Source organism: Microtus pennsylvanicus, chromosome 10 (assembly GCF_037038515.1).
Source record: "Microtus pennsylvanicus isolate mMicPen1 chromosome 10, mMicPen1.hap1, whole genome shotgun sequence".
Taxonomy (NCBI): domain Eukaryota; kingdom Metazoa; phylum Chordata; class Mammalia; order Rodentia; family Cricetidae; genus Microtus; species Microtus pennsylvanicus.
In genome coordinates this window covers 89,992,872-90,006,294 of record NC_134588.1, presented here as the reverse complement: position 1 = coordinate 90,006,294, position 13,423 = coordinate 89,992,872, and the positions used below count along the sequence as shown (strand labels likewise).

The following is a 13,423-nucleotide window of genomic DNA, read 5'->3' as shown; positions in this document are numbered from 1 at the left end:
CCACAGAACTACCTTATCCTATCTCTAAAGACAGTAATATTGGGCGAGCAGTTGAGTATGTTTCTTGGTATTTCATTTGATATTTCTGGGCTCATTTCCATAGTTTTAAAATATTTGTACAATGTGGCCTACCACTCCTCATCATTGGCTAACATGGACATTATGGCCTCCTCTGTAATAGTAAACGATGTTTTTACTATTATCACTTCAAAGATTAAGAATTAAGATTAAGAATGAGATCTGAGACAAGGAACAGAGTTGACTCAAAGGCCCTTGGCAGGTCCAGACCTCTGACCTCAGGTTCTGTACTTATGTCATGGTTGGGATGGCTGGATGAGACCTGGCAGGAGTTAACTAGGAAGAGGATGGAGACTTCTCTGTGAGTCTGGAATGGGAAGGAGCTTAAATACAGACCTGGTAGGAAACCTTCCAGGGAGCTTAAGATTTTCCACAGTCTTTGCATCAGCTATGGAGTTCTAAAACCAGCAGACAGTTTTAGTGGAGATGAGAGGCATCGGAGGAAGGATGTGAACACATGGAAAATTATGGCTTTGATAGTTTGGAAAATGATCCCCAAATGGAGTAGCACTATTAGGTGTGGCCTTGTTGGAGTAGGTGTGGTATCATTGGAGGAAGTATGTCACTGTGAAGGTGGGCTTTGGGTCTCATATATGCTCAAGATATCACCCAGTATCTTAGATCACTTCCTTTTGCTTTTGCAAGATGCAGGGCTCTCAGCTCCAACACCATGTCTGCCTGCATGCTGCCGTGCTTTCTGTCATGATGATAATGAACTGAACCTCTGAACTCTAAACAAGCCACCACAATTAAATGTTTTCCTTTATAAGAGTTGCCATGGTCATGGTGTCTCTTCACAGCAATAGAACCCCTAACAAAGACAATGGCTGTATTAATCAAGGTTCTATAGGAAACAGACCCAACAGAATGAGTATGTATGTATACAGATGCACACGCACGCGCACACACACAGACACACATGGATTTATTATAAGGAACTGACCCGTGATTCTGGAGACTTGAGAATTTCCAAGATTTGTACTTGGGAAACTGGAGACCTGGGAAAGGTGATGTCCGGTTCCAGACCAAGTCTGAAGGCCTGAGAACCAGGAAAATCGCTAGTATAACTTTCACTCCAAAAGCCGGTGAGTTTACAGCCCCAAAAGCTGATGTTTCAGTCCAAGCCCAGACACCAGAAAGTCTCCCCACCTCCCAATCATCTCTTTTCTGCCCCCGCCCCACTGTCACATAAAGAACTGATCTTCAAGTTAGAAATACTAGAACATATGTGATGTAGAACAACAGAAGATGTAAAATATAAAAGCAAGGAAGTAATGCGTCTCTTTTCAGTGTGCCCAGACCTCCTCAGTCCCTTGGATCCTCAAACATGTGATTCCAAAATACCATTTGGTTGTCTTTGTAACATTGTGAAGTGTATATATTAGATCATAAGGAGACATCCAACCTTTTAAAGAAGGGACATCTAGGTCCAGGAGCTGGAGAAGAGTGGATTTATCATTACCCATAGACAGAATCTAGAGGACAGCTGAGCAGATGGTCGGTGAGTGCTTGGAAAAGGACAGAGTGACCGTTAGAAGCCAGTCCCAGAAGCTGGGTACCCAGGTGTGTGCAGGAAATCTGCCTCAGAGCCAATGTGCAAACAGCCTTTGAAGCTGTGAGTTGACCACAATGTGAGCCAACAGTGAGACACTGTAACTAAAGAAGAAAACAGATCTCTGATGAAAATTCAGCTCTCAGGCATAGAAAATATTCATCAAAAGGTATTTTCTGTGTTTCCAGATCGCTTTGTGGAAGTGCACTTGTTTCAAAGGAGTCAATGGCAAGTTTTTACATGGTTATAAAAGGTTAAAAAGGGAAGTGCTACTCCTGTTTACTCAGCAAGCAGCTCATTGTGTGTTAGGCATCAGATTGAATGCTGTGTACATATGTTAACGTGTAAGATAGTATCAGATAGAAGTCATTTCTGTGCTGCTTTAGATGTGGGAACAAAAGGTCACATCGTTTAACTGCCTTGCTTAAGCCGAACAGCTAAGAAGTAGCAAACCTATGACTTGAGCTGGTTCTTTCTTATCCCAAAGCTCATATTCTTTCCACTGTGCCAATCTGCTAGAAAAAAAGAGATCTGGAGATGGGTTAATTGAACTCCTGAAGGAAGAGAAAATATTTGTCTCTAAGAGGGAACTAACAAAATAAATGCAAACGTAGTAGTTGGATACAAATATTGAATCATTGTCAATAGGTTTATTTAAGGTGTCAGAGTAGAGACAGAAGGTGGACCTGGTCTGGAAAGTTGCCATTTGTCAACCCCCTGCACCTTCTCTTTCAGCCCTGTAAATGAGGGTCAGCATTATGACCACGCCCATTGTACAACTAGAGAACAAGGAGCAGAGCAGGGAGGGGGTGTGGCTAAGTCCAGCATCCCTGCAGAGCCTCTGTTGAAATCTAGGTCTGTCCCACCCTCAGGCCAGTCCTCGTACCCATTTTCCTTCGCTGAATTCCTGTGGGTGGATTTCCAATCAACATAAGGGAATGCTTCCAAGTAATTAGAACCTTCCCAAAAGGGAATGGATGCTCTCTTGGGAAACAAATTGCCTATCACTGACAAACCCTGACTGACTGAGATGTTGGGTTCCAAGCCTGAGGTCTTCATGGTTGTTGGGGATTTGTGTGTGTGTGTGTGTGTGTGTGTGTGTGTGTGTGTGTGTGTGTGTGTGTTTTAATCTGAAATTCTATTTTTATTCTGTGACCACCATCCTCAACAGAAACACAATTTTACCTGTAAATTACTAGTCCAGGAAGCAGGGGAGAGGTATTACTGGACAGTCTTATGGATCTTTATGGCTTTATCCACCTGAACTCCAACATAATGATAAGTGCCAAGTATAGTTTATGTAAGAGATTGTGAAGTTCTCACTCTTTGTGGAAAGTATATGGCTATAAGAATCTGTACAGGTTCATTGTTATGTTTTATTAAATAAGGGGAAATTATAATTCTGTGCATATTATGAAATGAAAGCAAGAGATCTTTGAACTTGAAGAGGAAGCAAAGCCTTTCAAACCCTTAGGACCATCACTACTTTACTGATCTGCATTAGTGCCCTATACCCTTGATGATTATGGTGAGGGGTGAGAGGACTGACCAGGACACTTCTGGAAGCAGGTTCAGAACCACCCTCATCTTAAGAATAAAGACGAAGAAAGAGGGAGAAGGAGGGAGGAGGGAAATCCCTGAAATATGGTCCTCCTCCCTCCCAGTTTTGACTACCCACCCCACCCCCTTTCCACAGTTTTTCAGAAAACCAAGTAATGAAGGTTCTCGGTATGTATTTCTGTATCTAGAAGTCTAGAGCTGAGCCTTTAATTTTTGGATTTAGTCATTTGCTAAGGACTGAGGCCCCATGGGAAAGAGTCCTACTTCTTGGTCCTGCTGGTAGAATGTTGTCTCTATTCACCAAATAATTATTTTTGGCTGCATAGAGATTGCTTATTTTTTTATAACAACACCTGGCACTTCTGAACTTAGATGCAGCAAGCAGAGTGGTCTCCAGAGAGCTACAGTCCAGAAAGAGTGACAGCTTCCATGCAGAGGTTGTCACCAGATGGTCTGAAAAGGAGCTTTTGTCTATTAAGGTTACATTACCTTAGCCCGCCGCTGCCCCTGCATACTTTCCGTATCTCAGTGTCTTGTTGGCTTGATAGTTTGCATTCATCTCTGCTCTGTCAGTTTTAAATCCAGCTCTCAGTCCTTAAGGGCATTACATAATAAATTAAAAACTTGATCAAAGGAATTTTATGTGTGATGCGTCTGAACTAACTGGTCCTGACTTCCTGTGGGGAAAATGAATAGCTGGGCGGATTACATTAAAGATTCTCCTTTAACGACGGTGGCAATGCCTGTCTCCCACATGCCAGTCACTGTACTGGCCCCGAGAATGCCAAGAGGAGTCCTCGTTTCTTCAAAGAGATCCCGTGCAAATGTCATAGTGTGATGCACGCTGTGACACAAGTGAGCCCCAGGGGGTTAAGCAGCTCAGACTGCTGAGGGAGAAAGAAGGTTTCTCTGATCCAAGTCTTAAAGGATCTTCAGGGTGTCCCCAGGGATTGCAAACTCAAGAGGATGTGTGTAGCTGGCTCTGCAGACCTGGGTAGGTCAGGGTTCTGGAATGAGATGGAAACAGGGCAGATACTCTAAGGTAGAGAGGCTGGGCTTTATCCTGCAGACAGTAGGAAGCCTTTAGATGGTTTTAGGATAAAAATAGTGGAGTGTAGCCTGTTTTTTAAAATATCAGTGCTAGCGCTGTAAAGAATGGGTTGGCAGTGAGGTAGGAAACAGAGAGACGCATCCTGGGGAATGCATTGCAACTGAACAAAAGCAGACTGTGGAGATGAGAAAACCAAATGAGGGACGCTCTGGGAAGAAGTGCTGAGAACCTGATCATGGGGAATGGGTGCTGGCAACAAAAGAGGGAAGGACTCAAGGCCGGTCCCTAGATTTTGGTCTTGAGTGGATATTGTGCTCATTGAGGCCATGCAGAAGAGAAGGGCAGGGAGGGGCTAATGGTGACTGTAGGTAGAAGACAGGTAAGGCTGAGAAACTTGAGTCTCCAGGAGGGAGGATGTCCAGGGGATTGCTTCATGAGCCTAGAGCTCAGTTAGGAGAAACAGTGGCCCAGCTGTTGGCTTGATTGCTTCTTTGCTATTAATATCTATTAATATATTAATAATTTGACATATTTAGAAGGCTGAGGGGGATCCTGTGTACCCTGCAACCTCAGATTAGTTCTCTAGGAAGCCATGGTGTCTATTTGAAGATGAGACACACCAAAATACCTCAAAAAGAATTTAGCAGAGGAGATGCGGTTCTCTTCCCAGGGTCCTTTGCGGTGTTCTTAGTCTCGGCCCACTTTTCTCTTTAGTGTTTACCAGTTTCCAAGAGTAGTCCCAGTTTCTAAACTACTTAGCAGCAAAATTGGTAAAGAGAAGTGAAATGGTATGTTACTAAACATTCATCTTCTTGATAACCACACAAGGTATTTCTATGATCAGCCCTACTTTGTAGATAACACATTTCAGCTTCTAAATGGTTCCATTACTTCTAGCGCAGTAAATAACAAACTTATAAAGCTATAGACACTAAGTTCCATCCTTTCGCCCATATCCCTAACACTATTTTTTTTTTAGATGAGCCTGTTGTCAGGAGTGGCAGCATCCATCTATATACACCTTTAATTCTAGCACCCAGGAGGCGAAGGCAGGAAGATAGCCTTGAGTTGAGACCAGCCTAGGCTATATAGGAGTTTTAGGGCTACATAACAAGACCCTGACGCAAGATAGATAGAGATAGCCCAGCGGTGGTAACACACACCTTTAATCCCAGAACTTGGGAGGCAGAAGCAGTTGGATCTCTGTGAGTTCAAGGCCAGCCTGGTCTACAAGAGCTAGTTCCAGAACAGGCTCCAAAGCTACAAAGAAACCCTGTCTCGAAAAAAGGGGGGGAAAGATAGATATAAATATAGATAGATAGTAGATAGATAGATGATAGATACATACATACATAGAAAGGAAGAAACTTACCTATCAATGTTACCAATGTTGTCAATGTTATTATTGAGAGAGGAAGAAAAGATTTGTGAAGAACTTGTGGCCCCAGTGGACTTCATTAAGAGCTGTACCCCAGCCACCCAGAGCTGACCCACTGGCCTCCACTGTTCCACCTTATGCTCCGATAGAACCCTGGACCAGCCCGTGTTAAGCAGCCTCCAGGACGTCGTTTATAATCTTCCCTCCTTTTACTTCTGCCTCCACTTTTGTCCCTACCTTCCTAAAGCCCCAAGCCAGCAGCCAGAGGGAACTTTTGGGTCTAAGCATGAAAAAGTTAGTCGTCAGCTCAAGAGCCCCAAGTGGTCTCTCATCTTCAACTTAGAATACATGCTCTGAACTTCCTCTGTGTTCTGACCTTGGGTTCTGTGATCTTGCTTGAATCACTCTGGTCATTTTTCCTATCCCTCTAGCACCTTCTGTGCTGTGTAGGGCTGGCTTGTAACCTCTATTCCCTCTTCCTAAAGTGCCTTTTCCTGGCAGTCTCCGCGATTGCCTTGCACGTGTTGTCTAGGTCTCTGACTCGATGTGCGTTGTTTGGCCATCTTTTCTAAAACAGCGGCCTCCGTCGTACTCTGCCGCTTCCACTGCCGGACTTTTCCCCGTAGCACATCTTACTTGTGTATTGATATCTGCACAGAAGTCTTGTGAGCTCAGGAGCACTCAGCGCCCTGCTGCTGCCATGGCACCTGGCTGCCCATGCTTTCCAAGACCCGTGAGGAATAGTTAGAAACCTGGCCCATGTAGAGTGGGGTGGGAAATGAAGTCCCTGTCACCAAGAGACCTGTAATAATGCAAATGTCAATGTGGCCGTGGTTGTTAATTTCCCAAGGCTTCTTTTTTGGGGGATAAAGGTGAGCAGGTCTCAGAAAACTTGTGTACGTTTCCCTGGGTTTAATATAGATTTATTGCTCAGGCAAAGATGGGAACTATTTTTCCCCCTTCCAACAGAGGTTGGCCATCTCGGGATGTAATCAATATTAATGTGGTTTCCACACCCTGCCATGCCTGCTCTTCCAAATCTGGAAGTCCCTCACAGGAGCAGCCATGTTGGTAGAGCCTCCTGCGTAGCAGCTTTTGGATCCCACAGGAAAAGGGTTTTCTTTGATGACTTGGCATCAGTGAGTTCCGCCTTCCTCCTCTTCGTGATCAGAGGCTTCCTGTGAACACCCTGGACTGAATGCCACATTCAGTGTGTTTTTCTGTTGTTCTTTCCATAGGATCTTCTATGTCTCCCATGATTCCCAAGACTTGAAAATCTTCAGCTATATCGCACGGGATGGGGCCAGCAATATCTTCAGGTGTAATGTCTTTAAGTCCAAAAAGAAGGTAAGGGGGATGTCATGGGTGGTCTGCTAGTTTTGTCTGATGGGCCCAGCTTGTCTCTGTCATTGATTTGTCTCCCTGATTGAGATTTGGTGGTGGATGTTTTAATATCAGAACTGGTAATACCACGTTAGTCACCTGTCATTGCTCCAATACGATGAAACCCTCTTTGATTGTAGCATCATCTGAACTTTGTACTTAGTTACATATAGCAATAGAGAGGGTCCACTTTTTGAGAGAGGACCAGATAGGCAGAACCAGCAGAGATACTGACCTTAGCTTGCAGGAAAGAAGCATTAACTAAGGTGACCCTGAACCCAGTCTTGCGTGTAACTCAGTAGTCCAGCTGTATTAGTAAATCATGACATGGGTAATCTAATTTAGCTTAGGTTATGATATCGGTTGTCATGGGAAATTATTTTAATATGACAACCTTGACACTGGGTAAATGTAAATTTTACACTTCCATAGAGGTGCCCTTTCTCTCTGTCATTCCTCTAGGGCCTGACATACAAAACTAGGATTTGGAATGCCTGCCTGGGGAGTAGAAAACCTAGAATTAACTTCACCCTCCTACTGTAGTCCATAATGATTTAAGTCGATTGCCACCCCACTGAGTCTCAGCTTCTTTAAAGATACATTGAGGACAGACAAAATTAGCATTTTCTTCTAAAAAATGTTTTATTAGCACATCATAATTATACAATTATACATAATAATGAGATTTATGACATTTTCATACATGTACATAATGTGTTTCAATTACATTCATTCCAGTTACCCCACCTTGTTCCCTTCCCACTTTCTCTGATGCCTTAAAACCAGCATTTTCCAAAAATAAATGTATTTTTAACATTTATCACCCAAAGTGATCTATATTATAACTACTGTATTTAATTTTCTGAGAGACCGTGATGTTAAGGAAGCCCCTTAACTTATTTAGTTTAGCATTTCAAAAACTGATTTGGCTACATAGCCATGATTTTTCCATGCAGTGTGTGTTTTTAGAAAGCACCCCAGCAGTTTCTAAGGCCTTACAGTTCTATTCTCAGAGAGAAACCATCAAGTCTGGCTTCTCATAAGACTCCAGTTCGCTGCCTGCACATCCCCTCCTGTGCCTTAAGGTGTCACTCATAGACTCGTGGATCCTTTATCATGATCAAATGGACACTACAAGTAAATCCTGACAAGGTCAAAATTCACTAATACATGTGTTTCTTGACGTGAGGGAGGTTATGTCATGATTAGCCCATCTTAAGTTGAAAATATTATAAACTGAAAATGTATTTAATATATCCAATATAGCATCCATTATTGCTCAACAGCACAGTACCTGTGGACTGGCCATTTCTGGAAGCTGTGGCTGGCCGCCACTGTCCAGTGCCGCAAGCATTTCCTACTGAACACCGTTAATCTAGGGAGAAAAACTCAAATTTTGAAGTATAATTTCTACTATACATCCATCCATATGTATATGTAGCTTTTACGCCACCAAATAGTCAAAAAGTTGCCAAATCAAATCATCATAACTCATATCAGATAGATGTCTTGTTTCCTATGAAGGAGGAACACTCTGCTAACTTACCATGCCCTCTAAGATCTGTGCCCTTAGACACACTATTTTTAGGCCTTTTGTGGATTGTTTGTTTGTTTGATTGGTTGATTGATCGGCTATACTGTGGATGAAGTTTAGGATCTTTTCCAACTGTTCTTTCATTGAGCTCCATCTTCAGCTCTCAGGCCCTTTTGAAATATGTCATAGAATGGACCAGAAAGTTCTAGAACCGGAAAGGCGTGTAGCGGTAGGAAAGGAGCAGTAACTTCTTACTGAGATGAGAAGGTGGATGAATTGCCAGGCTTACCATCTATATGACAGTTGAAAGGGCAGGAGATGTGAGTAAGGCCATATTAGGCTGTGTGTTAGAACTTAAGGGAACTTGAGTAGGAAGAAGGAGAGAGAATAAGCCCTAGTCACTGGGGATGGACGGGTTTAGGGACTAGGAGAGTGAGAGGCTCAGTGATGGATAGCTACTGGACTGTCTGCAGTGTTCTCTCGTGTGCCACCCAAGAGTGCCACCCTTCCTTCCGCTGAGTTCTTACCTATGCAGTGATTGCAATCTTGTACATAGACTGTGAACAACTTAGAGATTTGAGTTATAGATAACGTAGTCATTTACCGACTGCTTACATTGTTTATCTCATTTTATCTTTATAATGCGTATTGAGGAAGGTAAAATAAATGCTTTTTATTCTCATTTTCTTAGATTAGTAAGTGGAAACTCAGTCTGAGTGATTTGCCAGGTTCTCCTAGAAGGACAGTGGCTAGAACCAAGAAGACACACAGAACAAAAGGATTTTGAGCAAAAAAGCATAGGTGAAGGATCCTTTTTGGGGATCTAGTCTGGTGGCACAGCAGGCTGGGGTGTCCTGCTGCCAAACCAGTGTGTGAGAATGGCCTCCACCTAGAACCTGGGTCTTAGAGTTAGGTACCAAATCGAGTTCCTATTGACCAAGGACACATTCTCTGCTTCGGGTCACCCCGGTTTCTTTCACACCTCCTAGCTCTCAGAGCTACTTCTCATTCTCCTGCTTTCTATGTCCCTTTTGCTTTTATCTACTGAGTCTGTAGCTCTTCGTGGGGTTGATTCTCAGGCCCTGTGCTGGCCTGCAGCCATGCAACTAGGAGAATTATTTCCAGACCGCCTGGACTATGAGTGCTGTTGCTGTTAAACTCTAGACAGGAGGACCCGTTTCCAAGCCAGGAAAGAGCAAGGAGTTGTTCAGTAAAGGAAACCCAGTTTGGGAGGGGTGGAGAATGTGTCTGGGAGGTTTTGCGCGCCATCCTGGTTGGCCTCCAAATAAGTGTTTAACTTTCTTACAAAGCCCTTCTGGTTTCTGGAGATAATAGCTTGGGAAGGAGTTTTAATGGGCAAATCATAGGCATATTTAAGAGACAGGGAGAAAGAACTGTAGACTCTAAGGAAATGTATCTTGCAAGGATCGTTGTGGACCATTAAGAGTCACATTGGTGGGAAGTCAGGAGACCCAATGCTCTCCCGAGTTCTCAGATTGATCACAGCATAGAAAAGTCTTGAGTAAGTGTCTTGCTTGCTGTGCCTAAGATTTAGTTACCACTGTTCCACACCGTGTCTCTCTGTGTGCCGGTGACAAATTCTCATAATGGGCCTCTAATGCAGTGTCATCCCTGCTATAGAAAATGGGTTGTCTCTGCTGCTGATGGAGAATACTGGCCAGACATCTCGGTCTTCCTCTTTAAGGAATCCTACCCCTAGCTTCCAACATGATTATTCTGTACCTCTGGATCTTTCTCTAGTAATTCACATGAATGACCCGTGTGCTTCTCATCTTGAGGTTTAACTTGCAGCTGTTTGTTTGCAGCTGTTGGGTTCTCACTGGAAGCTAGACAGCAGATTGCTACACACGCCTTTAATCCCAGCACTCAGGAGACAGAGGCAGAAGCAGGTAGATCTCTGAGTTTGAGGCCAGTCTGGTCTAGTTCCAGGACAGACAGGGCAAACCCTGTCTCAAAAAGGAAGGAAGGAAGGAAGGAAGGAAGGAAGGAAGGAAGGAAGGAAGGAAGGAAGGAAGGAAGGAGAAAGAAAGAGAGAAAAGAGAGAAAGAAAGAAAGAAAGAAAGAAAGAAAGAAAGAAAGAAAGAAGAAAGAAAAGAAAAGAAAGAAAGAAAGACAGAAAAAGAAAATAAGGAAAAAAATCATATACCTAAGGTGTAGCCTTGGTCCCCAAGGCCAATTTGTAGTGCCTTTTGCTGTAATCACTACTTGCTTATAAAGAATTCCTTAACTCTGAGTGCCCCAACACTGTGACGTAGTTATTCGTCCCATAGTGTCCTTATATGGTTAACAGTGTTTGACCCCCACTTTATAATTAGCAAAAGAAATGGCCCAGGATAGTTAATTACCCCTGGTCACACAGTGAATGGATAAAGTCACTGAAATTAGAACTAGGTAGGCTTCCTCCTTGACAGTCCAGAGCTGTTACCACTAACCCTGTGGCATGAAGAGAAACTCAGGAACTTCTCAGGGCTTGAGTCTTCCAGTCATCCAAGAAGGCGAGAGGCATGTTAGGAATGCTAGTTGTTGTGTGTGCCGTGGACTGGTGTTTCTGATCTGAAGGATTGAGTTCTGCGTGTCAGGGTTGGGGTGAAGAGGTCCCAGCACCTTTCCCATTGGTGCTGGGAAACAGTGGAAGCGCTTGATGATGACTTCCTGGCAACTTGGTATCTCCTGTGCTTCCCGCCTTCTGGGATATAGTGATAGTATCATTTCAAGACTGTTCCCCTCTTGGGAAGCCCCTTGCCTGGCCTCTCCACCTGTCCTGTGGTATGGATGTCACCCTTTTAAGCATTTTTTTTCACATCCCCCGGAGGATGCACTCATGCCTGATGCACATAGCTGTGCTTATTAGCACATTTCCCTAGGCGTTGTTAGTGGTTAGCGGGAGCGGCAGGGAGTTCTGCCAGCCGCAAAGTCAACTCCTTGACATCCTTTTTTCCTGCAATCACAGTTCAATTGGGTTGGGTGAGGAGAAGTTGCTTCCTTTTATCACGCTAGCAAACTGGGGTCCATAGATGCAAAGCCGAGCTGTCCTTTAGAGTTTACAGGAGGTTTCGAAGGGCAGTGACGATCATGTGTTAAAGAATGACAAGTGTCAGGTTGAAGAGATGACTCAGAGACTAAGAGCACGGTCTGCCCTTCCAGAGGACCCGGGTTTGACTGCCAGCACCCACATAGAGGACCCGGGTTTGACTGCCAGCACCCACATAGAGGACCCGGGTTTGACTGCCAGCACCCACATAGTAGCTCACAATTGTCTACAACTCTAGTTTCAGGGGAATCTGACCCCTCACACAGATGTACACACAGGCAAAATACCAGTGCACATGATATAAAAATATTGAAAAAGTGACGTGTCTAGTAACACTTGGAAAGGTGAGTTAACCCATCCCTTGTCCTCTATCTGGATACTGACAGCACTGAGATTATGACCATTATTTCCCATCAATGTTGCAAGTCAAACCCACTTTGAAAGTAAATTTTCCATACCGGGCAAATGATTCATTGTCCAAGGAGGTCCCTCTACCAAATTGTGTAATTAAGCCATCACCAACACAGTGGACAAAATCCTGACCCACCTATCATTTATTTCAAGCCTTTAGTACCTCACATATTTATGCCCACATAGAAATATATCCATGCTTCAGCTCGTAGTCCCTGACAACGCCAAACTGAAGGTACCTTTAATTTATTTTGCATGAATTGTGGGTGTTTGTGTTCAAGCAGAGGCCAAAGGTCAACCTTGATGTCATTCCTCAGGTGCCATCCAACTTGCTTTCTGAAACAAAATCTCTTCATTGGCCTGGAACTTGTTCGTTAGGCTAGGTTAGCTGGCCAGCAAGCCTAAGAAGTACATCTGTTTCTATCTCCCTAATGCTGGGATTAATTATAAACTTGAGCCACCAGGCTTCATGCGCACACTCTGTCTCCCCCCCCTCTTGCCCCGTGTGTGTGTGTGTGCGTGTGTGTGTGTGTGTGTGTGTGTGTGCGTGTGTGTGTGTGTGTGTGTGTGTGTGTGCGTGTGTGTGTATGTGTGTGTGTGTGCATATTCTGAAAATCAAACTCAGGCCCTTGTGCTTGCGTGGCAAACACTCTCCCAGCTGAACTATCTCCCCGGCTCCTTTCTGAGATGCCTTTAAGTGACACATTAAAGAAACATGACATTCAGTTCTATTCTTGGTGAGATTCTGCAGTAGTTGAGCTCAACATAAAGGCACTGTACTTTATTGCTGTGGGCAGGGGAGAATCACAAAAGTCCTTGCGCACCTGACTTGGTGGAAGCCAACTCCCTAGAACTCTGAAGTACTTGGGAGATAAATCCCAGAAGATGGAGAGTGATAGCCACAGAGCAAAGGGATGGTGGGCCAATAGCAAGACTTCTTGACAGGAGAGGCCTCACGCCTCTTCCTTTTTCTCATCACTGGCAGCTTCATCTTCTCGCCATCTCTTGTGCGCCTTGCACGTTGTGCTTTTGGGCTCTGCTTTCCTTGCTCATCTGAGGGTTTTAAAATCATCTCCACAAGATGTAAAGGAGAGAGGAGCTTTGTCCAGAGCGGCGAGATTCAGAAGAGTGCCAGCAATCATCAATCCTGAAAAGATTCCCAAGTATAGATAGCCAACCAGCAACGGGCTCATCAGATGGAGAAGGTGAAATGGTTTTCCTGTGGATGGATCAAGTACAAGAATCAGCATTTGATATCTGCTTTCTGGGGCGAATACACCGGCCTTTGTCTACTTTTGAGCAGATAGCTCATGTTCACAGAGAATCCTGTTATTTTCATTGCACCACTGTTTCAACTATTGACGCCTGCTAAGTTGAAGCCCACATTAGGCATAATGAGGAGAATAGCTAATTCATCCATCTTG

General features: G+C 44.0%; 1 protein-coding gene across 5 annotated transcripts in view; it reads left to right on the top strand.

Annotated features, from left to right (window-relative positions):
• Nos1ap (nitric oxide synthase 1 adaptor protein) overlaps positions 1–13,423 on the top strand; it is a 283,618-nt gene that overhangs the window by 228,446 nt on the left and 41,749 nt on the right. For all 5 annotated transcript variants that reach the window (XM_075989050.1, XM_075989049.1, XM_075989053.1 and 2 more), the window contains exon 5: positions 6,858–6,966. In XM_075989050.1, coding sequence (XP_075845165.1) covers positions 6,858–6,966 — 109 coding nt within the window. The remainder of the gene's footprint in view (positions 1–6,857; positions 6,967–13,423) is intronic.